General features: G+C 37.2%; 1 protein-coding gene across 3 annotated transcripts in view; it reads right to left on the bottom strand.

Moving 5' to 3' along the window:
• Positions 1 to 25,358, bottom strand: part of FNDC3A (fibronectin type III domain containing 3A) — a 187,190-nt gene that overhangs the window by 130,796 nt on the left and 31,036 nt on the right. For all 3 annotated transcript variants that reach the window (XM_062194208.1, XM_062194206.1, XM_062194207.1), the window contains exon 3: positions 11,742 to 11,817. In XM_062194208.1, the coding sequence (XP_062050192.1) occupies positions 11,742 to 11,817 (76 nt within the window). The remainder of the gene's footprint in view (positions 1 to 11,741; positions 11,818 to 25,358) is intronic.

The following is a 25,358-nucleotide window of genomic DNA, read 5'->3' as shown; positions in this document are numbered from 1 at the left end:
TTGTTTTCCTACTTACCACCCATTAGTTCTAGCACTTGGGTCAACTTATTCTTAGACGTAGTGCCTTTAACAGTATGTCATGAATTCACTCACATATCACATATTATGCTATTTTTTCTTAAAAATTACTATTTCTTTTTTTTAAAATTTGAGACACAGAGTGAGAATTCCCATCTACTGGTTCATTTTTCAAATATAATAGCAAGGGTTGGAGCCAAGAGCCAGGGGCCAGGAGCCAGGAATGTAATCCAGGTTTCCCATGTGGGAAGCAGGAAATCAACCCCTTGGATTATAATTGCTGCCTTCCAGGGTCTGAATTAGCAGGAATCTGGAATCAGGGGCCTTTACTGGAAATTAAACCCAGGCACTCTGATGTGGGACAAAGAGATCTTAACTGTTAACTGCTAAGCTAAATGCCTGCTCCCTGTTCGGACATTTTATCATTGTCAGTTTAGGAAAAACGGTTATATGGGTAATATTTCATGCTTCTAATTATAATAACTGCAGCAAAAAGTTGTAGTAGTCATGATATATGAATCAACAGACATTTAACTTCCAATAAATTCCATAGCTATTTTTATTGTCAAACCCTGTCATGGGGCTGAGGTGTCTCAGATTCCAGGATATTACAGCACATCATCACTTACAGGAAAATTCTCTACTTCTTTCCCTTCCTGTTAAAGACATCTTGGGGAAGAAGGCTTCAGTAAGTCTTATGGGCATAAGGATTCAAACTGGAACACAAGAGATGGACAAGACAAGGAGCTTCAACTTCTGTAGAGCGAATATCTTAATCTGAGGCAACAGAGTTGGGGTTAATGGGATAAAGGGTTTATAAATATTTACAAAAACACTATCTATTATAGATATCAAGTCATCTGGTTGAGTCTAAAGGACTTGTGAAAAATGCTCTAAAAGATGGCAAATATAAAAGAGCTAACTGTGGGAAGGAGGATAACTATGTGATTACACTTATGATGCCAGAACACACAGAGAAAGAGAAAACAGTACTAACAGTATTCATAGGTTGGGACAATTCGTCCCTTGACAATCTCCTATAATGGCAAGAAAAATCAGAAGATAAGGTGAGTACAGAAAAGCACTGATGAATAGCAGCAGCTGAAAGGAGAAGAAAAATGGAAATAGAGGAGCTGCAGTAACTGCCCAGTAGCAACAGTGCTGGTTACTTATTGAATGGAGAACAGTAGAAGCAAGAAGGGCCAAATAAATCCCCACTGGCAGAGGAAAAAGTCCCAGTAGCAGCAACAATGATGAGAAAACATCAGCAGCTGCTGAGAAGTTGGGCTGTGTCACTTGGATCCAAAAGGCAAAGCAACGGGACCGAGATGAGTGGGGCCTGAAGCCATACTAACTCTAGCGTGTAACTCTACTCCACTCTGTATTTGATTCTAGTCTAGAAACTCTAGGATAATGTACAGTCTGGAATTTTTTTTTTTTTTTTTTTTACAGGCAGAGTGGACAGTGAGAGAGACAGAGAGAAAGGTCTTCCTTTTCCGTTGGTTCACCCTCCAATGGCCGCTGTGGCTGGCGCGCTGCACGGATCCGAAGCCAGGAACCAGGTGCTTCTCCTGGTCTCCCATGTGGGTGCAGGGCCCAAGCACTTGGGCCATCCTCCACTGCCCTCCCGGGCCATAGCAGAGACCTGGACTGGAAGAGGAGCAACCAGGACAGAACCGGCACCCCAACTGGGACTAGAACCCAGTGTGCCGGTGCTGCAGGCAGAGGATTAGCCTATTGAGCTGCAGCGGCGCCAGCTGGAATTGTTAATTAGGTTTTTGGCTTCCCCCTAAGTAAGGTAAAATTTGAGAAAACAAAGGTGATACCTCTCAGTAAAACTGAATTTACCATGCCACTTTCTTTTTAATACATAAGAGTCAAATCATAAGAAAGCAAGTCGAAATTCAGAACTTTAGGTCAAACTATCAACATCTAGGTGACAGCTATGACTCATCATGTACATATTTAACTTAAATTTTAATTTACTTTCATTTTATTTGAAAGGAGGAAAGAGGGAAAGAGTGAGCGAGTGAGCGAGCGAGAGAGGGAGAGGGAGAGAAACATCTTCTATCCACTGGTTCACTCTCAAATGTCTGCAATAGCCAGGACTGGGGCAGACTGAAGCCATGAGCCTGTAACTCAATCCAAGTCTCCCACATGTTAGCAGAGACCAACATATCAAGCCATTATCTCCTGCCTCCCAGGATGTGCATTAGCAGGAAGCTGGATGGGAAATGGAGTACCCTGGACTTGAATAAGACACTCTGATGTAAAACAGGTGTCCCAAGCAACAATTTAGCCATTATGCCACAGGCCTGCTCATATTTAAACTAACATTTCCATAAAGCTGTACAATTTTAACTGGTGCTCATGCTGAAGGCTTTGAGGCACTAAAATACCCCAAGTACAAGAAATATATTTGGGGGGGCTGGTGTTGAGGCATAGTGGGTAAAGCTGCTACCTACAACATCGGTATCCCATACAGGTGCTGGTTCAGGTCCTGGCTAATCCACTTTCAGATCCAGTTCCCTACTAATGGCCTGGAAAAAGCAGTGAAAGACGGTCCAAGTGCCTGGGCCCCTGCCACCCACATGGGACACCTGAAGAAGTTCCTGGCTCCTGGCTCTGGCCTGACCCAGTCCAGATTGTTGTGGCCATCGGGAGTGATCCAGAGGATGGAAGATCTCTCTCTCTCTGTCCCCTACCCCAACTCTTTCAAGTGAATGAATGAGTTAATTAAAAAAAGATAAATGTATTTTTGGCATAAAGTAGTTGCCACGGAAAACAAGTATACTGAAATACTTTCTTAAAATTTAGCAATTCATTTTAACATTTTGACAGAGTACATACTAAGGAAAAGGCATTATTTTAGCACAGAGAATCTGGGATGAAAAGAGACAATTTCTGCTGTTAAGGACACAAAATGGAAGATAATATTCCTTGAGTACTTTAGTTAAATAAGGTTTTATATACCAAGATAAAGACAGCATAATTGTTCCTGTCCCTGTAAAATTTAGAAGGTTAGTGGAAGTTTGTCTCCCAAGTGCTTATTTCAGCTATAATGAGTATTAATAAATTAACTAGTTGGTGTTCTGTTTATAGGTCTGCTATCAGCAATAACCATTCACTAGTTCAATTACTTCATTAAATGTGCCAGCACACAGGTATACTTGTTAAAATTTAAGACTCTCATTCAGAGTACTTTACTTTCCCTGAATTAACTAAAGAGATCTCAGTTTAATTAAGATAATTCTGAAACCAAAGACTGTTCAGCTAGAATGAATGCTGGAATGCACCTAATTGGACTTCTTTTTCTATGCAGGAATTACTTTTATAATATCCAACTAATGTATGAACACATAAGGTGATAGGACCAAACAGCAACTCCATTTTTATACAGACAGAACTACCAAACAGTTCTTCCCTGCATCAAAATCTGCTTCCTTTAGAGGTGCAGGGGACCTGCTCTCTTCCAAGTCACTACTCTCTTTTCTAGGTCAAAGATCTTCCAAATATTTCTGGTGTTTTTTTTTTTTTTTTTAATAAGAATGATTTCATTTTTCTTTTCTCTCCTGGTTACTTCTTCATTGGGACAATCATAGTTTGTCAAACTTCATCCTAAACATGTTAACAGGATACCAAAAGACAAGCATACCATCACCATCTTGTTTGAACTCACATTTCTATTTTTGTATTCTAAGATTTCGTTTTCTCTTTTGCAAATGAGATTCAACAGATGACTCATGTGTAGCTCTGGTTCTGCTAAAATAAGTAGGTTCTATTCATAGAGAGAAGCCCTTTTCTCTTGCCCTGTAATGGACACTGTCATTTGTTTTGATGTATATAATCTGAAGCTCCTTTGTGTGCTGAGGAGTCACCTTGATGTGAGGTCAAGATCATCACCCCTATAGCTGCCAATAATCCAGTGGGTAGCTATATGATTCCTGTAGCAGAAGCATCTATATTAGAAGCAGGTTCTATGGAGAATGGTTATTGATGCAATCATGGCATTGATGATGATTTCCTAATCAGACTACCACTGTGTGGATACCCTTTTTAATCTACATGGGCTCTTACACTACCAGCAATGTGTATGGTTTGATACTGATTGGATTCCTACAATCCTTATCAGACTATCCACTCACACAGATGGCCTTCTCACTCTTTGAGCTCTGATTCTCCATGCTGCATCACTCCCTTTTGTTGATAACTGCTTCTTCTTGCTTAGTTTCTTATGTCCCATACCATACCACTCATTCTTGAGGATATTCTCCTCAGCTTGTACTTTGACACCCTGCCTGGTCACGTTTCTGTGTGAATTCTCTTCTCATACTGCCTGGCCTCCGGCTCCCTCCACTAGGCTGTTCTCCTAGATGATATACTCCACATCCAAGTTGGGTCCTGATATCTCACTCAGGGAATTATGGCTTGCCTTTCCCGCTCCCACCAATGTGCTGCCTATATTGCTTTGCACCACTTAATGGCTTCAGGACTCAACTGTTAGGGAGGAAACGGAATGAAAAAAGGGACCGTCTCAGTATCATCTTAATAAACTTTTGTATTTAACAGACAAGTGTCAGTTTCAAAAAGCAACTCCTAACATTCACATCTATACAGTACCTATGCAATTAATTTTTCAAATCAAAATGTAGAACTTTATATTTATTCTTATTAAATTCCATCCTGTTAGTTTTGATCTACCATTTCAGTATGTTCTGATCTTCTTGAGCTTGGTATTTATGTAATCTTCTAAACTATCTCTGTAACTTTCTGACACATAAAACTTTCACAAGCAAGCCATTTATTTTTGGCAAAGCTGTTGACAGCCCTAGAGAACAAAGTCCTAGATAGCTCAATATGAGACAAAGCTGTAGTAATCAAATTCATTTACTCTTCCCCTTCCCATAAAGATATATGAGATCTGCAAATAAGCTTGAGGAGATAAAAAGTGCTTATTTACTCAATTTTGTATCACAGAATACTGAATCAATGAATCAATGAATGAAGAACACATATTCTCATTTTTGCTGAAATGCATTGTGGAAACCATGTTGCAAACAAATCATCATAATGTAGGTGTGGTTAATCCGTGATAAAATAATTAGGGTTTGTATATCATCTAACATGGCTGCACAATTTTTTTTTTTTTTTGACAACATAGTTAGACAGTGAGAGAGAGAGAGAGACAGAGAGAAAGGTCTTCCTTCTGTTGGTTCACCCCGATCCGAAGCCAGGAGCCAGGTGCTTCCTCCTGGTCTCCCATGTGGGTGCAGGGCCCAAGCACTTACGCCATCCTCCACCGCCTTCCCGGGCCACAGCAGAGAGCTGGACTGGAAGAGGAGCAACCAGGACAGAACCAGTGCCCCAACCGTGACAAGAATCCAGGGTGCCGGCGCTGCAAGTGGAGAATTAGCCTAGTGAGCCGTGGTGCCGGCCTATGGCTGCACAATTATAAACACTATGTCCACAGATATAAACAATGTGTTTCAAAAGGTATTATCTGGGACCGGCGCTGTGGCATAGTGGGTTAAGCCTCTACCTGCAGTGTCTGCATCCCATTTGAGTGCCAGTTCATGTCCTGGCTGCTCCTCTTCTGATCCAGCTCTCTGCTATGGCCCGGGAAAGCAGTAGAAGATGGCCCAAGTACTTGGGCCCCTACACCCACGTGGGAAACCCAGAAGAAGCTCCTGGTTTCTGGCTTCAGATTGGCCCAGCTCTGGGCACTGTGGCCATTTGGAGAATGAACCAGCAGATGGAAGACATTTCTGTCTCTTTCTCTGTCTGTAACTCTACCTCTCAAATAAATAAATCTTAATTAAAAAAAAGGTATGGTCTAATAATAATCTTTATAGCAAACTTAAGTTCTTAGATCCACAAGATGTGTATATCACACTCTTTTTCCCCTTCAGCCTTTCTCTATTTACATAAATAAGAATGTAAAAAAAGACATTGTTTAACATAATCTGATTAATGTAATAGTAAGTGGCAAAGTCTGAACTCAAATGCAAGCAACATGTGCTTAAGTATTGCCTTATTAGGTTAATAAAAATTAAACAATCATCAATATTTTGCATGACTTCTTAAAGTATATAATTTGAAAGGGCCAGAGTATATAAAAACTTCACATATGGCTGTTCTATATATTCTCTTTCCTTTTCTGTATTTCCTTTTCTATATTTTTTCTTTTCTGACATGTAGTGACATAGAATCACACCAAAGCAGAAGTGCCATGGTAATGCAAAGCTACTACACATTTAGTTTCTAATCTTATTCTTTAGCTTCATTCATTCCTGTTGAGGTGTCATAGAAAAGAAAAAGAAAGCAATATGTGAGGAGGGTTTTAAGTTAAAATTATTTGTCTATACAGACTCGATTTGCTTGACACATAGAAATTGCTCAAGAAATGTTAGTTCTTCCTCATTTAATTTAAACAGGTACTGAGCACTTTGTGTGTTAGCTGCTATGAGAGGCACCAGGGATACAGATATTTGTAAAACTTACATGCCCTCAGTTATTTCTCTATGTATATTCAGGGCTGAGAGAAAAAAAAAAAAAAAACTGAAGCAAAGACTTCACAGAACAGATGAAACAGATGGTATCTAAGAGATACCAATTTATCACCAGGAAAGCCAGCTCCTACAATAGGGATCTTAAGTGTACTATGTAATCTCCATGAAATATGCTTTTATGACCTTCCCGGTAACCCAAATTTAGAAATTCCCTATTCTGCAAACCATGCCACAGATAAAAAAGGGAAGTCTTTAGACATGTTACAGTCTATGGCTATACTACCTGGAATGCGCCCAATCTCTTCTGACATGTTACAAAGATCCACTAATATCAAACTTAAATTTTATATATTCAGTAAATTTTTACATTACTATGTACAATTTACCAGGGGAAAATGACTTAATTTTTACAGTATCTCTCATTGTACATGACAATTTGTTAACATGCTTATTGAAGCAATTCACCACAAAAACATCAAGTTGTTAGATCAGTTTCAAAATACTTACCTGTACAAAAAAATGAATTCAAGATAGTACTCTCATTTCAAAAGTGATAATGTATTTGTACTGAAGTCAGTGAATTTTAGCTTAAGATGGCAAAAAATGAGGCATGAATTCAAAGCTGGCAGTACAAACAAACCTAACCAAATAATGAGGCAGCATAAATAAACCTAACTTAAGCAGAATAGAAAACCGAAACACTTGTTAGTAAAACAGAGGACTTTAAGATATTTAATAGTGGTGGTAGTCAAGCCATTTAAAGATCTGTCTACATTTTCAAATTCATCTCCAGTCACTTCTCCCTTTTACAACTTTTTAGCAATTCCAATCTCTTAGTATTTAAGTATTCAAGTCATTCTTTCCTCCTGCTGCTTTTGAACACTGATCCCTCTGTCTAAAATGCCTTGAGAACCTATCTCCATCTGGCCAACTGCTCTTTTCCTTAAAGACAGGTCAGCTGTCACACTATCTTCAGGAAAAAATCTTTCTTTACATACCACTCTACCACAATACCCCTCCTTCTATGTTCTCCTGACACCCTATATGTATCTTTACTGTTCTTTCTACACTATTATAGCACTCAATTTTCCCATTTCTTCCCCTGCTACACTGTGTTCTTGAATGGCAGGAACTGCATCATGGTGTTCTTTGAATCCCCAGCAACTGGCACAGCACATCTCAGCAGGCACTTAGTAAATTCTCAGAAAAACTAATTTGTAACTTGTCTCTCCAGGAAATATGCAATAGTAGAAAAAGTATGATGTTGGGTTCTGCCTATCTAGCTGTAACTCAGAAACCCTGGGCTTCTAATAAAATAAAATATTTATAGATCTAAAGTTCTTTATTAACACAGTTTTTATTTCTACAAATTCTTGACAGGTAATAAAACTACTTTGAAAAAGAATGGTCTTTAATTTCAAATGCTTATTAATTTAAATCAGAGTCATCTGAATTTTTTTGTTTCACTGAAAACTTTTATTATTATCTATTTTTATTATTACAGGGCTTGTCAGAGAATATTTTGCCTAATTTGAAGACTTTAGGGCCATAAGGATCATTCTCTTAGCTTCACAGGCATATGATTTTGCTCCCTTTTGACTTTCTCTTTCTCCTTATCTGCTGCCTCCATTTCCATTCTTACTCTCACTTTTTACCTAGCTCCTGAACTCATTGGGTGTGATCCTGCCATAGACAGAAACTAGTGATTACAAAGTAGTCATTAGTCTTTTCTCATCCTGTTGTCTTCTCTTGCTCAGAATGAGGCCATACTGGTCTTTAGTCTTTACAAAGACTTCAAACCCAATCCCTTGCTCACTACTATTCCTTCCATCTAGCTCCCATCTTGTAATTGTGGGAAGACAAAAAACATAAAGAAAGAGAGAACTTTTTTGTTTTTGTTTGGTTACCTTTTTGTCCTTTCCTGGGTTTTTATAAATTCTGCTCAGTAATTTGAAACAAAATTTCCATTTTTACAATCTGTCATGAAGGGAATGGAATCTCTGTTTTCCACTGAAGCAGAGAAATGTGTTCCTGTGCAAAAATATTTTCACATGTAGTAGTCCCTACTACTAGGATACTGTTAGCACTACAAATTAGATAGGCCTTTTTAGTCTGGATTGAAAGGGACCCTTTCACATACAAAATCAATTTGATTTAGGACGAGGTGGTTTATAGGTTACAGTTAGAAATTAACTTTTGAATTATAAGTTCTTTATAATTCAGGGCATGGTTATCCAACTGTGATTACCAGTTTTTATATTTTAAGTCACACTAAAACAGTAATGATCTTCATATGCAAATACATTTGAAATCATTAATGCCATACTAGCTGAAATGTTTCCATTATAAACAAAATTTACTGAAAACAACATGAAAAGGGATGTACAAATAAACCTAGAATGTGTGCTCTATTAGAATCTTACATTCTATAAAGCACCTAGTAAAAATGTGAAATCATTTTCATGAAGACCTAATTGACAAGTAAAGACAGGCAAAGTTTGTTATACTGCTTATAAATCCTACTATATGGTTTCTTTTTAAACTATAATACATGGATTCTTCCTGTGAGTTTATAACTGCCACAAAAATGACTTAAATTAACCTAGATAAATTTCCAACTCCAAGATTTACCAGGTTTAAACACCATGCTAAGTTGTGTGTGTGTGTGTGTTTTAAGATTTAATTTATTTATTTGAGAGGCAGAGTTACAGAGAGGTAAGGTCACAAAGGTCTCCTATCTACTGGTTCACTCCCCAAATGGCTGCAATGGCCAGAGCTGGGCCGATCTGAAGCAAGGAGCCAACAGCTTCTTTTGGGTCTTCTGGGCCCAAGCACTTGGACCATCTTCTACTGCTTTCCCAGGCCATGGGCAGAGAGCTGAATTGGAAGAGGAGCAGCCAGGATACAAATCGGTGTTCACTGAGGATGCAGACCCTGCAGGCAGAGGCTTAGCCTATTATGCCTCAGTGCTGACCCCTACGCTTACCCACTCTGCCACAGCGCTGGCCCCTCTAATGGCCTCTCTTTTAAAATTAAAGCTACAACTATTAGGTAGGCACTAAACATATAGGTCAAAAAACTGAAGAGGACACAAAAATGTAAGAAATGGTATCTTCTTAAAATGCTTAGACCGTAGTTAGAATAAAGATTTCAAGTTAAACAATACAAAATTTAGATATCTTTAAAAATATACATAGAAGACTCTCTGCTGTGGCCAGGGAGTGCAGTGGAGGATGGCCCAAGTGTTTGGGCTCTGCACCCCATGGGAGACCAGGATAAGCACCTGGCTCCTGCCATCGGATCAGCGCGGTGCGCCGGCCGCAGCGCGCCTACCGCGGCGGCCATTAGAGGGTGAACCAACGGCAAAGGAAGACCTTTCTCTCTGTCTCTCTCTCTCTCTCACTGTTCACTCTGCCTGTCAAAAATTAAAAAAAATATATATATATATACATAGAAGAAATATTACAAGACAGCACATAATTATCTGGCAAATGAATGGCAAAATAACTTGTATTATGGGGTCTCACAAGAGAATGTGAATCACCTGCTATCAATAGTAACATCATAGCACTCGCCATCATCATTTATTGAGTACCTTATGTGTGCCAGGTCTGTTTTAGAGTATACACTAAGCAAATTAGTTAACTCCCATAATTATTCTATTAGGCCTACTATTATTGACAAGGATGGGAAATTTACTGGTGAGAAATGTATTTATAGAGATTAAGTAATAAGTGCAAGACTACATGGCTAGTAAGCAGCAGAGCTGAGATTTAAATTCAGGTTACTGGGGTGGGCACTGAGGCACAGTAAGTTCAGCTGCTGTTTGGGAAGCTTGTCTCTTATATAGGAGCATTATTTCCTGTCCAGGCTATTCTGGTTCCAATGCAGCTCCCTATCAATTTGCCTCAGAAGCAGCAGATGATGGATCAAGTACTCAACTATGTGTCACCCATGTAGGAGACTCTATGGAGTTCCTGGCTCCTTGATTCAGCCTGGTCCAGCCCTGCATATTGTAGACATTTAGGGGATGAACCAGCAGATGGAAGATCTTGCTCTCTTTCCTTTCCATCACTCTGTCTTTAAATAGGTAAGTAAATCAATCAATCAAAAATAAAAAAAAATTCAGATTCTTTTCTTAAAATATTTATTTGCTTATTTGAAAGCAGAGTTACAGAGAGACAGACAGAGATAGAAAGATCTTCCATCTGCCGGTTCATTCCCCAAATGGCCACAACCACTAGGGCTGGGCCAGGCCAAAGCCAGAAGCCAGGAGCCTCATTTAGGTCTCCCACGTGGGTGCATGGGCACAAGCACTTGGGCCATCTTTCGCCGCTTTCATAGGAGCATTAGCAGGGAGCTAGACAGGAAGTGGAGCAGCTGGGACTCAAACCAGCACTCATATGGGATGCCAGTGTTGCAGGTGGCAGCTTAACCTGCTTTGTGCCACTGCACCAGTCCCAGTTTCTCTACTTTTAAAGCCAGTGCTTTATTGCTTCATCTTCATATACAATGGTTCTCATCAAATGGTGACAAGTTTGCCTCCCAAAGATATTTGATGGGATCTGGAGACACTTTTGTTGACATAAAGGGGATAAGCAGAGGGGTAGGTAGAGGTCAAAGATTCTGCTAAACATCCAACAATTCACTGCATAGCCCCACAGCAAAGAATTACCCAGCCTACAAGTCAGCAGTGCTAAGGGGATGCACAGTAAAAAATGGGTACAAAGATCTGTTAAAGTAAGATCTGAGCTCAGTGTTGCAGCTATTGGTAGGGTTGTTTGGACAGGCTGGCAATGGAGGAGTAGGGGGTGAATTCTAAAATACGGCAAACAGTATCAATAATACGAGACAGGTTTAAGATTTAGTGAACAAGTCGGTTTAGAAAGAGTGAAGGAAAGGAATAGTAAAAGGGAAGTGGGAGCAAGACTAGAAAGCTGAAATGATCTTTTTCGAAAGACTAAGAACCCAGATTGGAGTCAATGAAGATTTTTTTTGAGTAGGAAAGTGACAGGAACAGTAAGGTCAGTCAAAAAAACAGGATATAGGACTAGAAAGGATGATGCTACTGCAATAGTTAAATGTAAAGGTAACTAAGGTAATGCTTGTGCTTCTACTTGGTCCTGAGAATGAAAAGGAAGAGCCCACAATCATACAGTTATACATCATCAATTTGTCTCTCTTGCCTCAATGATAATAAATTATCATTCATACCTGTAATGCACTGATACTGTCCATCTTCTCTTCGTATTGTAAATGCTTCCCCCGGATTAACTTGTACCAGTATAACCTTAAAATCAAGAGAAACAGCATTAATCAAAACAGTAAAAGAGAGGTGAGCTGTTTAACCTTAGAAATTGAGAAGGAATATGAGGATTGCACATTTATAATGTTGGCTTGTAAAAAAAGTTAATAGAGTTGAATCAAAAGTAAAGAGAACAGAAAGAAAAGATAGTGGCATCTGTCTGTCGCTTCAGACTTTCAGCTCCAAAAAGCAGGGACATACATGTTTGTCATATTTATGGAACTAGCGGTACACAGTAGACAACTCTATACGGATGGATACTATTAAAAGAATGAACAAGTAAGGTGTGAACTGGGGAAATAAGTTCAAGAGATCTATCATGCAACAAGGTGAGCATAATTCATGGCAAGCCTTGAAAACTGCTAGATTTTAAATGACTTCATCACACATAAAGTAAGTATGAAGTAATACAAAAGTTAATCGGCTTGAGTTAGCCATTCTACAATATAAGCATATTTCAAAATCTGTTGTACCCAATAAATATAAAATATTTATCAAAAATTTAATGTCAAAAAAAGGAAGATAGCGGCTTCCTTTTATTCCAAACTTTTATTGGAAAGTCAATAAACCACTTTGAAACAAAGATGAAATCAAACCACAGAATGAGTTCATCAGTTGATGGGTAATAGGATTTTCTAAAGATAAATTATAAACTGACAGGTAAAGCATGAGTTGAGCATATTTGAATTATTATGACATCTTAAGTTATAGCTGATAATGTATTAATCACATCATTTTAAGTAATTTTCTTTTTATTATTAAGGGAGTAATTACTTTTAAGACATTTGAAAAATAGAAAAAAATAGAATACTGGGTAGAAAAAGTTCCAAGGTAAACATCAATATTTTGATAAATTTCTTAAGTCTTATGTCACACAGGACTGATTACATCCTAAAGTCTAGCTTTAAGATAATGTACTCTGCATCCTTTTTCTTTTTAGTGCTAATTTAATAAAAGGCTTACAAACTCAAAATTTTCCATCCATCATAATTTCACCACTCCCTTAACATAAGGAATTGTTAGTTTTCCATTTTTCTATTATTGTTAGTAATGCCAGAGAACTTTAGTTTTTTCCTTGTAATAATTAATACTATTTCCTTATGACGGATTCCCAGAAAAGGAATTCTGATGCCTGTTGCTCAACTTCTTTTTTTTCTTTTCTTTTTTTTTCTGACAGGCAGAGTTAGACAGTGAGAGAGAGAGAGAGAAAGGTCTTCCTTCCATTGGTTCACCCCCCAAATGGTCACTATGGCCAGCACGCTGCGCTGATCCGAAGCCAGGAGCCAAGTGCTTCCTCCTGGTTTCCCACGTGGGTGCAGGGCCCAAGCACTTGGGCCATCCTCTACCGCCTTCCCAGGCCACAGCAGAGAGCTGGACTGGAAGAGGAGCAACCGGGACTAGAACCTGGTGCCCCAACCAGGACTAGAACCCAGGGTGCCGGTGCCACAGACGGAGGATTAGCCTAGCGAGCCGCAGCACCGGCAGATAAAGTTCCTTTTAAAAGGGTTAGACTATTTCATCTCCCTTCTTGTCATCTATGAGAACACCTTTTACTACATTCTCTGCAACCTCGAAAAAAAAATAGGACATTAGTGTTGTTTAAATTTGTCCTGCTTTGATTATTATTTGTTACTAGTTCTTTAGTAAATTGCTTGTTTATGTCACTTTGCCCATTTGTTCTTTTTTTTTTAAAGACTTATTTTGGGGGTCCAGCGCTGGGGCGCAGCGGGTTAAAGCCCAGGCCTGAAGTGCCAGCATCCCATATGGGTGCCGGTTCTAATCCCGGCTGCTCCTCTTCTGATCCAGCTCTCTGCTACGGCCTGGGAAAGCAGTGGAAAATGGCCCAAGTCCTTGAGCCTCTGCACCCACGTGGGAGACCCAGAAGAAGCTCCTGGCTCCTGGCTTCGGATTGACGCAGCTCCGGCCATCTGGGGTGTGAACCAGCGGATAGAAGACTTCTCTTTCTGTCTCTACCTCTCTCTGTAACTCTGTCTTTCAAATAAATAAAATACATCTTTAAAAAAAAAAAAAAAAGACTTATTTTGGGGCCAGCACTGTGGCGTGGTGAGTAAAGCCACTGTTTGCAGTGCCAGCATCCCATAAGGGTGCCGGTTCGAGTCCCAGCTGCTCTAATTCTGACCCAGCTTCCTGATAATGTGCCTGGGAAAGCAGAAGATGGCCTAAGCATTTGAGCCCCTGTACCCTTGTGGGAGACCCAGAAGAAGCTCCTGGTTTCAGCTTGGCCCAGTCTTGGCTGTTGCTGTCATTTGGGGAGTTAATCAATGGATGGAAGATCTCTTTCTGTGTCTCTCCTTCTCTCTAACTCTTTCAAATATATCTTACACACACATACACACACACACACACTTCATAAACATCTTTCTTGCTAAGGTTTACAGGAATACTTAAATCATGGCTTTTCTCCCAGGATCTTCACAAGCCTGGCTCCTTATTATAACTCCAGTATCTCAAATATCGTCTCACAGAAAACTTAACCACCTAATTGTGGGGAATATATACTCCTTACCTACTTTCTACTTTATCAATGTATTTTATATTTTGCCTAGTACTTACCACTATCTGAAATTATTTTGTGCAGTTACTTGTTAGTTTTAAAATCAAAGTTCACCAGGAAAACAAATATCTTGATGTGTTTTATAAAATTCTATGCCCCAGAGCCCAACTCATAACAGGTTCTCAACAAACTTTTGTTCAGTGAATAAAAGATGAATAGAATATGAAGCCTGAGCATTATGTGGAATTCATTCATCCATTCAACAGATATTTATTGAGGTCTTATTACATAAGAAGTTCTGTAATAGATAATGGAGACAGAATATGAAACAAGTTACTTTCATGATATGACAAAGAAAAGTTATAGGACTCAAGCTAAACCACAGTAATATCAAGTATGATTATTTTTAAAAGATTAAACTGAAAGATTATGAATAGAAATTAACACATATAAATATATAAATATACGTGTGGTTCAATTTTGGCCACCTCCAAAATACAGAATTCACTTATCTTCAACTTACCCGGATACCTACATCATTTTTACATTCATCTGACACAAATGTATGGAATTTTCCATAATCTCATTATAAATACAAGTATGATGTATGGAGCACATACAAGTTAGACAGGGAAAGATTTACAAATGACAGACTAGCTATTTCACCTGAGATAAAATATGCAAAAACTCTTTCTAGAATAATCATAAATGAATTGGTACAGCATCATAAAATCAAAATAATCTAGTCCAATGACCAGAAAAATCTTATAAACGAAGTAACCCTTGGAAATGTGACAAGTGAGAAACCTTGGTAAGTTATCTATAATTTTTGAGTCCTATCGCTGATGTCTGTACTGGCACAGGGAGATATTATGAAGCACATTTAATAAATACAATACCATAAAATAATTATGCAGTATCTTACTGGTTTTTTTTAAAAAACGAAATTCTCCAATATCTTCAAATATCACAGAAACAAATAGGTATGCTCTTAAATTCATACTTATTTACCTAAAATGTACTGTTAATCATCTTAACCCCAGTTTAAAGAATCAGAGTTCAGATATGAAATACATGAAATTTGTCCCCTTTACATAAATTTTAAAAATTAAGAAGAATCACGGTTCAAACCCATAATGTGATGCATTTTATAACATTATGATTTTTCAAAAATTTCCAATATATTTCTCTCTTCAGTATCTTGGACTTCTTAAATTTTTAGCAACAGATTTGCTGGCATGTTCAAGACCTTACTCTAACACACTACTGCAGTATATTAATCTAGCAGTTTTCCTTTGCCATTTATTAGTGCAAATGCTGGAAATGTCTAATGTCTTGTTTGAGTTATTAGTGTCAACAGTGAGTGACAAAAACAATTATTTGAGTGCCTGCCAACAGTTCAAATTCAGGCATCTTGAGCAGAGATACATAATGTCAGTGGAAATTTTAAATGTTCAGTACAAATATTTTTACTGCCTACTGAGTAACAAACATATACTTAAAATATGTTTTTGGTAAAGTTGCTACCAACAAAGGGTAGATTAGCATTTATTTATAATGACTAAGTAATGCTACACTTTGTAGACTTTTATTCTTGCATTGTGCAATGACGATACAAGGAAAAATCTATTTAAAATGCTATATTAAAAAGTAACAGTATAAAAAATGAAAATGTCATTGATTAAACCTATAAATATGCCCACTATGTACATTAATAAACAGCACACAAATTTATAAAATATAAAATTTAATGTTCTCTAAATTCCTTAATAAATAATAAAGATATTTACAATGGCTTGGAGAAATTTGGAAGAGAATAGATAAAATATAAGAATTAGTGGCCAGCATTGTGGTGTAGTGAGTAGGGCTCCTGTCTACAACGCTGGCATCCCATATTGGCGCTGTAAGCTCCCTGCTAATGCACCTGGGAAAGTAGCAAAAGATGGCTCAAGTAATTGGGTCCCTGCACCCTTGTGAGAGATGGGAAGAAGCTGACTCCTGGCTTTGGCCTGATGTGGCCCTGACCACTGCAGCCATTTGGGACGTACACCAGCAGATAGAAGAATCTCTCTCTCTCTCTTGCTCTGTCTCTTCCTTTCTTTGTGTAACTCTCTCAAATAAATATTTTTAAAAATGTAAGAATCAAATTTAAAATTATTTATTTGGGGAAGAAAAATAAATTTCAATAAAAGCAGGAAAACCAGATAAAGACATCACTGCAGTGAGGCAGGAAGAAAGAAGGTCAAGAGGGCAGAGATACCAGTGATTAGGACGCATGATTCAGGAACTCCTCTGCCTACACGGAGTGTACAGTAGAGATAGTCAGAGCTAAGTGAGACCTGAGATATCATTTGGTCCAGTACAGATTTCTTTAAAAAGTAAGCTAAGGGATAACTGGAATTATTCAAAAGGTTATTTTATGCTATACATTCAGCAAACTGTTTCCATATACGTAAAATAAACTACTCCAAAGCATGTTAACTTAAAACTCAATTTATATCAACCAGGCACTTAGAGTGAGGTAAATTCAAGTGAATATTAATAATAATAAAATCATCTGGGTATCACTTTGAAATGTCAAGTGAGTTATCAACTTTGTCTATACAAATTAACTTTATTCAAACATGAAGGTATAAGCATTTATTAGTAACATCTGCATGTATTTTTTTTATTTTTTTTTATTTTTGACAGGCAGAGTGGACAGTGAGAGAGAGAGACAGAAAGGTCTTCCTTCGCCGTTGGTTCACCCTCCAATGGCCGCCGCGGCCGCGCTGATCCGATGGCAGGAGCCAGGTGCTTCTCCTGGTCTCCCATGGGGTGCAGGGCCCAAGCACTTGGGCCATCCTCCACTGTACTCCCTGGCCACAGCAGAGAGCTGGCCTGGAAGAGGGGCAACCGGGACAGAATCCGGAGCCCCGACCGGGACTAGAACCCGGTGTGCCGGCGCCGCAAGGCGGAGGATTAGCCTGTTGAGCCATGGCGCCGGCCCTGCATGTATTTTTTTTTTAAAGGAATCAAAATGAGTGACCATTTTAAAAACATAAACACCTTGAGATAAGAAGTTATATCTTCCTATCTAAACCACTATTAGTTTTTGCTAAATCTCTCTTCAAAAATAATCTTAGATTTTAGCAATAATACAGATATAGGCACTTCAAAAATTTCATGGAAAAATGGACTTAAAAGACAAGTTTCTTTTGGTACAAAAAAGTCTGAAATCCATGCATTATTTCTTCATAATATGGCAACCTCTGTGAATGTGTAGATTTCAAAACTTTTTACACCAAAATAAACTTACCTTTTTAATTCCATTTTCCATTTAACTTTTTAACCACTCCTAAGAAATGTTTGTGGAGTTGGTGCTTGGTACAATAGGTTAAGCCTCTGCCTGTGGCACTGGCATCCCATATGAGCGCTGTTGAGTCCCAGCTGCTCCTCTTCCAATCCAGCTCCCTGCTAATGGCCTGGGAAAGCAGTGAATGCAGCCCAAGTGCTTGGGCCCCTGCACCCATGTAGGAGACCCAGAAAAAGCTCCTAGCTCCTAGCTCCAGATCGGCCCAGCTCTAGCCATTGCAGCCTTTGGGGAGTGAACAAGTGAAGACAATCTGTCTCTCAAATAAATAAATAATCTTTTTATTATTATTATTATTATTTTTTGACAGGCAGAGTGGACAGTGAGAGAGACAGAGAGAAAGGTCTTCCTCTTTCCGTTGGTTCACCCCCCAATGGCCGCTGGGGACTAGAACCCCGTGTGCAGGCGCTGCAAGTGGAGGATTAGCCTAGTCAGCCACGGCACCAGCAAATAAATAAATATTAAAAAAAAAGTTTGCTGAATTAAACACTGTTGATCTTCAAATGGCTCCTAAATCTTTTCCTCTAACATCAACACCAGAGCTTACAGACTGTTTTATGATGATGGAAGCATTCTTTATTTGTGCTGATAGGACAGCCTCTAGATACATGTGGTTATTGAGTACTTGAAACGTGATAAGAGAAAATGAAGAACTGAATATGTAATTTTAATTAGTTTAAACAGCCACATGTGGCTAACGGTTACCATAATATAAAATGTAGCTTTGGATTCCCCAAGCTTCAAAATTACAATCCAATTACTTTCTGGGTTTATTCATCTCAAGAAAGTGCAGATATCTCAATAATATTGTACCTAAGCTTGAATCTATTATGTGTATATGAGTTTCCCAACAAATTAAGATGGGAAGTGTATTTCTTCCTAACAAATTAAGATGGGAGGTGAATGTACTATCAATTTACAAATAAGTCTGTATTATCTATACATTAAAGGGTTATTAAGTTGACTTGATAACAAGAACTTTGAATTAAGCCTTATCTGCATTAGGCTGAAGATCTGCTGGCTGATGTTAACATATTTCAGCTGAAGTATAAAACAGAGATTAAGATTTGTAAGTAAAAAGAAAATCATCAAGGTAATGTTTTAAATTTGGTTTTGAGCCCTGTGAAAGATAGGAATTAAACATTAGAATACAAGTTTGATCCCAACATTTACACAAACAATTGAGATTAACCATCTATCTATTCAATTTATTTATTTGACAAATAATAAGGAACCACTATATACTAGGCAGACTTTGAGGATTTGGGAATACATAGATTAGGAAGATAGATCATTACAGCAAATTACAAGGCTATAATAGAAGACTAGAGTATAACATATGATAATCAGAAAATACTTATTTTCTGTGTAGGTTTACTTGTCTTCATAATTGTTTCAAAAGAAATAAAGTCACTGTGATAGAAAATAATATGTATACATGTTGTATAATTCCATGTTCAAATTTTACTCTATTACTTAATGGAGGTGCAATTTTTGGGTAAATTATTTAACCTCTGTAAGCCAGTGTCTTCTTTCTTAAAAGGAAATATTTGTAAGGCAGTGGTAAGATTAAGGAAAACACTAAATGGAAAATCCTAGCACAAGGCCTGACACAGAGTATGCCTTCCAAAAAAAAAAAAAAAAAAACTTAGTACTTCCATAAAAGAAGTAAGAAAATCCTTTTTTCTTGGTTTAATCATCTATACTATGTGGAATACTTCAGTTCCTAACAATGCAAGAAATATGGGGTACTATACCATATGTATAAATAAATTAGACAATGCCTACATATATGTGTATATACAGGTATGTGTAGATACATAGATGTCTGTATTTAATATATGCAACAAAGTATCTGTGTCCTCACCTATTTCAAAATGGCTTATAAATAGATCTGTTTTTCATTCTCTAATTAATCCTATCAAAAAGGGTCATACTTGCACAAGTCTACCATGTATTCTATTGAAAAAATACATACGCATGAGGGTTGGCAACAATTAAATTTTTAGTTTTGGAACAAGCTCTATTGAAAGGTCTTGATATTCAACATGTTTCTTTGGAGCAGGGCATTGTGGCATAGCAAGTAAAGCTACCACCTGCAATGCTGGCATCCCATATGGGTGCTAGTTTGTGTTCCAGCTGTTCCACTTCTGATCCAGCTCTCTGCTGGTGGCCTGGGAAAAGCAGCAGAGGATGGCCTGGATGTTTGGGTCCCTAGGCACCCATATGGGAGACCAGGAGGAATCTTCTGGCTTTGGCCTGGCTCAGCCCTGGCCATTATGTCATCTGGAGAGTGAACCAGTAAATGGAAGACCTCTCTCCCTTTGTTTCTCCCTCTCTCTCCATAGCTCTGACGTTCAATTAAATTAATAAATAAATAAATGAAACCTAAAAAAAAAAGTTTCTTGGAGCCAGTTTGTAGGCATACTGGGCAAAGCTGCTGTCTGTAATATCAGAATCTCAGATGGCACCAGTTCCTATCCTGGTGTTCCACTTCCAATCCAGCTCATTGTCAATGGCCTGGGAAAAGCAGCAGAAAATGGTCCTGGGCCCCTGCCACTCACATGGGAGACCCAGAAGAAGCTTCTGGCTCTTGGTGCAGCCTTAGCCATTGCAGCCATCTGGGGAGTGAACCATCAGATGGATGATCCCTCTCTCTGTAAGTGTCTTTCAAAACAAATAAATCTTTAAAAAATATTTCTCATTTTAAATACAATTTATTTTATTTATTTATCTCAAAATAAATAAATAAATCTTTAAAAAATATTTCTCATTTTAAATACAATTTATTTTAAATAAAAATATATGGATTTAAAATAATTAGTGTTTTATCAGTGTCAATTCAAATTTCCGGCTGTCATTTGGCTTTGCATGGCTTTCAAGCATTCTCTGTAGAGAAAGGCATTTAAATTAAGTCCAGAGTATTAAGATCACCCAAGAGGATGATTACAATATCATAGCTTACATCAAGATATCAAAATCAATTCACTGTACTCCTTAAACACAAAAGTTTATATGTTGGAGATTTAGAATTAAAATAATAGGTATTGAGACTAAACATCTCACAACATAAAAAGTAGAAGTCAAAATAAGTCACTGAACTAATCCTAAGTTTCTAAAGTTTTATGATGACAAATTACATGGATTTCAAATACTGTTAGGTTATTTCGAACTTTGTAATAAATTATCCAGGGACAAGTGTATGTATATGTATGAAAGTCATTTCAATCATATTAATAAATATGCTCAAATATAATTATTGAAAATTTTGTTTATAAAGATGGATGTTAATTCCCATAGAGTTGTATTTCTTTCAGTAGACTTATAGCAGTCTGTCACAGCTTTCCTTTTCTTATAACTTCTGAAAATCTCATTTGTAATTTCATAAAGAGTATATCTGGACTGATAATTCTTTTTTTAAAAAGATTTCTTAATTTATTTGAAAGTCAGAGTTACACAGAGAGAGGAGAGGCAGAGACAGAGAGAGAGGTCTTCATCTGCTGGTTTACTCCCCAACTGGCCGCAGCAGCCAGAGTTGTGCCGATCCGAAGCCAGGAGCCAGGAGCCTTCCCGGGGTGCCCCATGCAGGCACAGGGGCCCAAGGACTTGGGCCATCTTGTACTGCTTTCCCAGGCCACAGCAGAGAGCTAGATTGGAAGAGGAGCAACCGGGACTAGAGTCGGCGCCCATATGGGATGCTGGGACCGCAGGCGGAGGATTAACCTTCTGCGCCATGACGCCAGCCCAGACTTCACACATTTTTAAGTTAAAAATGCTAAAACAGGTGCTGGTGCCCTGGTGTAGCAGGTAAAACCACCGCCTGCAGGGCTGGCATCCCATATGGGCATTGGTTTGTGTCCCGGCTGCTCCACTTCTGATCCAGCTCTCGGCTTACGGCCTGGGAAAGCAGTAGAAGATGGCCCAAGTATTTGGGCCCCTGCACCCATGTGGGAGACCCAGAAGAGGCTCTTGGCTCCTGGCTTTGGATCGACCCAGCTCTAGCCATTGAGACTATTTGGGTAGTGAACCAGCGGATGAAAGATCTCCCTCTCTACCTGTAACTCTTTTAAACAAATACATAAACCTGAAAAAAATGCTAAAATATAACTCACTTAGCAACAAATGTAAGCTGTAGGCTAAAATAATTTCATTTATAAATAATTCATATATTTAAATTATTAGTGTCCAGTTTTGATTAGAAAGTTGATTAAGTTTATTTATTCAAAGTATTTTTCAAGATACAGATAACTCTAGGTTTATTAAAATTATTCTATAGTAAAAGCAATTAATAAATTTTAAGCTTACCTAAATCTGGCATATTTGTATCTTTTTAATTCCCTACCCGAGCTTATAGTTTTAAGAAAGTACTAGTATCTCACAAATAAGATTTAGGTATAAACTATAACATTTGATTGAAGTGGTAAATCATAAACAAGCTTATCTAGTAAAGTCACTTGTAAAACCTTAGTAATTACTTACTGTTGCTTGCATCCTCTTTAATTTTCTCATTCAACTGTTGCTAACGCAGCTACCAATGGCTGCTGAAGATTCAAGTTTCGGCTACAGATGTCCTATTTTGTTCTAGTTCACTAAGTACTGAGGTAATCTTCATTGGCAAGCTGGACCTTCGATTACCCTAGTCTGACAAGTCAAGCTTTACAAACTTAATTCTGGAAGCATTTTTATCATTTTATAGCTCTCCAGTGAAAATATATTTAGAGGTGAAATGTTAAAGGTACAATCAATGATCAGTATACTCAACAATACCTACCACAAACCTTCACTTCCTATCAAATTAGCCAATGTACAGTAAGCTTCCTGTTGTACAGGAATGTATCTAGTCACCATAGTAACCAAATCAACAAAGACCTGCAGTAGCATCTGCGAATGGATCATTTGTCAGTTAAAAATTTAGAATTCAAAAATATATTTAATTTTAAAGTCACATTTATACTTACTTTTGCTCTCTGATCTTGAGGTATTTTAGCATATTTATACTTTGTGTACTATTTGTAGATATATAATTAGGAAGCATACAGTAAACTATTTAACACCATGTATCTATTAATGCTTTAATTCTGAAATTGATTCCATAAATTTAACTTATTTATCAAAGACAGATTGGTAACATTTTGTAATAATTTATTTCAGCATGAACAATCACATTTAAATGAAACACATATTTAAAATGCAAATGGTTTTATAAAATTTTTATTGATATGATCCATGTATCATAGTATTTACACAGTGAAAGTACAGTTCAGTGGCTTCTAGAAAACACACAAAAAATTATACAACCATCTCAACAAATTTTGGGACATTTTGATTACCTCAAAAAGAACTTTTAAGACTTTCTTGACTAGATTCTTTAACATTGTTTTCAAGATTCATTCAGGTTTGTAGCTAAATAATAGTCTACTGTATGGATATACCACTTTGTTGATGAACATTTGGATTTCTTCCACTTTCTGGCTATTATAAATAATGATGTACAAATTCCCTTCCCCCTCTATTTTTATATTTTACAGCTGTATTTAGATTTTGTTATTTTTCTTTGATTCAAAGTTGACTGTTCTGTCTTTCTGTATATGTGTTTTTCAGTTAACCTAAAATATTTATTTACTGTCCTGCAATTGTTCAGAATATTCCTAAGAATCCTTTTATTTCTGTAAGAGGTTAACAACATCTCCCATTCATTCTTGATTTTAGTAATTTCAGCATTCTTTTTTCCCTGATCAATCTTCCTTAAAGGGTTGGCAGTTTCACTGATCTTTACAAAGAACCAATTTTCGGTATTTAAAATTTTCTCTATTATTTCATATATTTCCACTCTAATCTTACTAAATTTTTTCCATTCTGCTAGTTTTGTTTAGTTTGCTCATTTAGTCTACTAAAGTGGAAAGTAAGATTACTGATTGAGGCTCTTACAATTAAAAATTTTCCTCTAGGCACTGCTGTTGCTATATCCTATGAATTTTAGTGTGTTCTACTTTTTGAACTCATTTATCCTAAAGTATTTTCTAATTTCCCCTGTGAGTTATTTTTTGCCTACTGGTTTTTATGGATTGTACTTCATTTATATTATTTGTTATTTCCCCAAATTCCCTTGTTGTTGATTTTTAATCTTATTCTGCTATTTGGAGAATGTATTTTCTATTACCTCTGTCTTTTAAAAGTTACTAGTTTGTTTTATGGACTACCATATGACTTATCATGAATAATGTTCCAAGTGCACTTGAAAAGACTGTATAGTTGCTGTTGGTGGTGGAATATTAAATAGATTTATGGTAGATTTACAGTGTTGTTTATACATTCTATTTCCTTGTTGACTTTCACAATGTTCTTGTCAAAACTGAAATTGGGATATTGAAATCTCCAATTAAAACTGTTCAACTGCCTGTTTCTGCCTCCAATTCTGTCAAGTTAATTTCAGTATTTTAAGGCTCTGTTATTAGGTACATACTGACCCTTTTATCATGATAAAATGTCCTTCTCTGTCTCCAATAACAATTTTTACTTAAAGCCTTCCCCTTTCTATTGGTTACAGTTTGTATGGTGTATCTTTTACCATCTTTTAAATTTCAATCTGTTTATGTCTTGATGCAGGGGCAGGATAACTTTTTACCACCATTTGAATATTTGTAACATCATTCACAGGCCATAAAAAAATTATCAGCTTAAAATGTACTCTGCATTTTATTGAATTTTGAGTCCCACCTGTGATTGCCTTGGTAACGTCAGACCAAATGATTTCATAGGCCCATGGGTGGACATTCCCCACCCCTAAAGACAGTGTCCCTTGTAGATAGGACATTGTGGGATCACGGATTTCTAGCTATTCTGTTAGCCACTGTCTTTTCACTGTTGTGTTTAATCCATTTACAGTTAATATAATTAGTAAGGTAGGATTTACATTTGTTATTTTGTTTTAATTTTCTGTATTACATATTATTTGTACCTCAATCCCTTCATTACCAACTTGTTTGTCTTAACCATTTTCTTATACTCTAATTAAATTCTGTTGTTTAATTACATTCAAGTTATTTTATTAGTAAATACCCTGAGGATTACAATGAATCTCTCGACTTATGACATAGTTCTGATTAATAAAAATTTTATGTAAAAACTTTCCTCCCAAAAAGAACAAACAAAAAAACCCAAAAAAATAAAGAAAAAAAAAACAACAACTTTGCTCCTCTATACTCAGTTCTTTTTCCTATATTTTGTGCTATTATAAAACTATTAACATCTTCGTACATTATAAGCCAATCAAGGGTATAATTATTGATTTATGCAAATTTCTTTACTCAGAATTAAAATTAAAAATGTATTTACACTGTATTTTATATTTTATATTTACCTAGTTGCTTTTACTGATGGTCTTTATTTCTTCATAAGGATTCAGTTACTGTCTTGTGAACAACGCTACTAAACAAAAGGAGACAGTGTTGAAAAGGCATTCACTAACCATTCCAGTAAGACTTTGGTGTTGCCGTTTCTGAATTGTTTTCTTAGTATCAACTGAATCACTATTTACCCAGAATCAAGTGCTTTCAAATTATGAATTTAAATTCCTTCCATCCTCCGAAGTGACTAAGACTGGGACCATAAGACACTGATTCTGGTCTCAATTCTGTCACTCATTAACTGGCAAACTAT

Source organism: Lepus europaeus, chromosome 6, assembly GCF_033115175.1.
Source record: "Lepus europaeus isolate LE1 chromosome 6, mLepTim1.pri, whole genome shotgun sequence".
NCBI lineage: Eukaryota > Metazoa > Chordata > Mammalia > Lagomorpha > Leporidae > Lepus > Lepus europaeus.
This window is presented reverse-complemented; position numbering and strand designations above follow the sequence as displayed.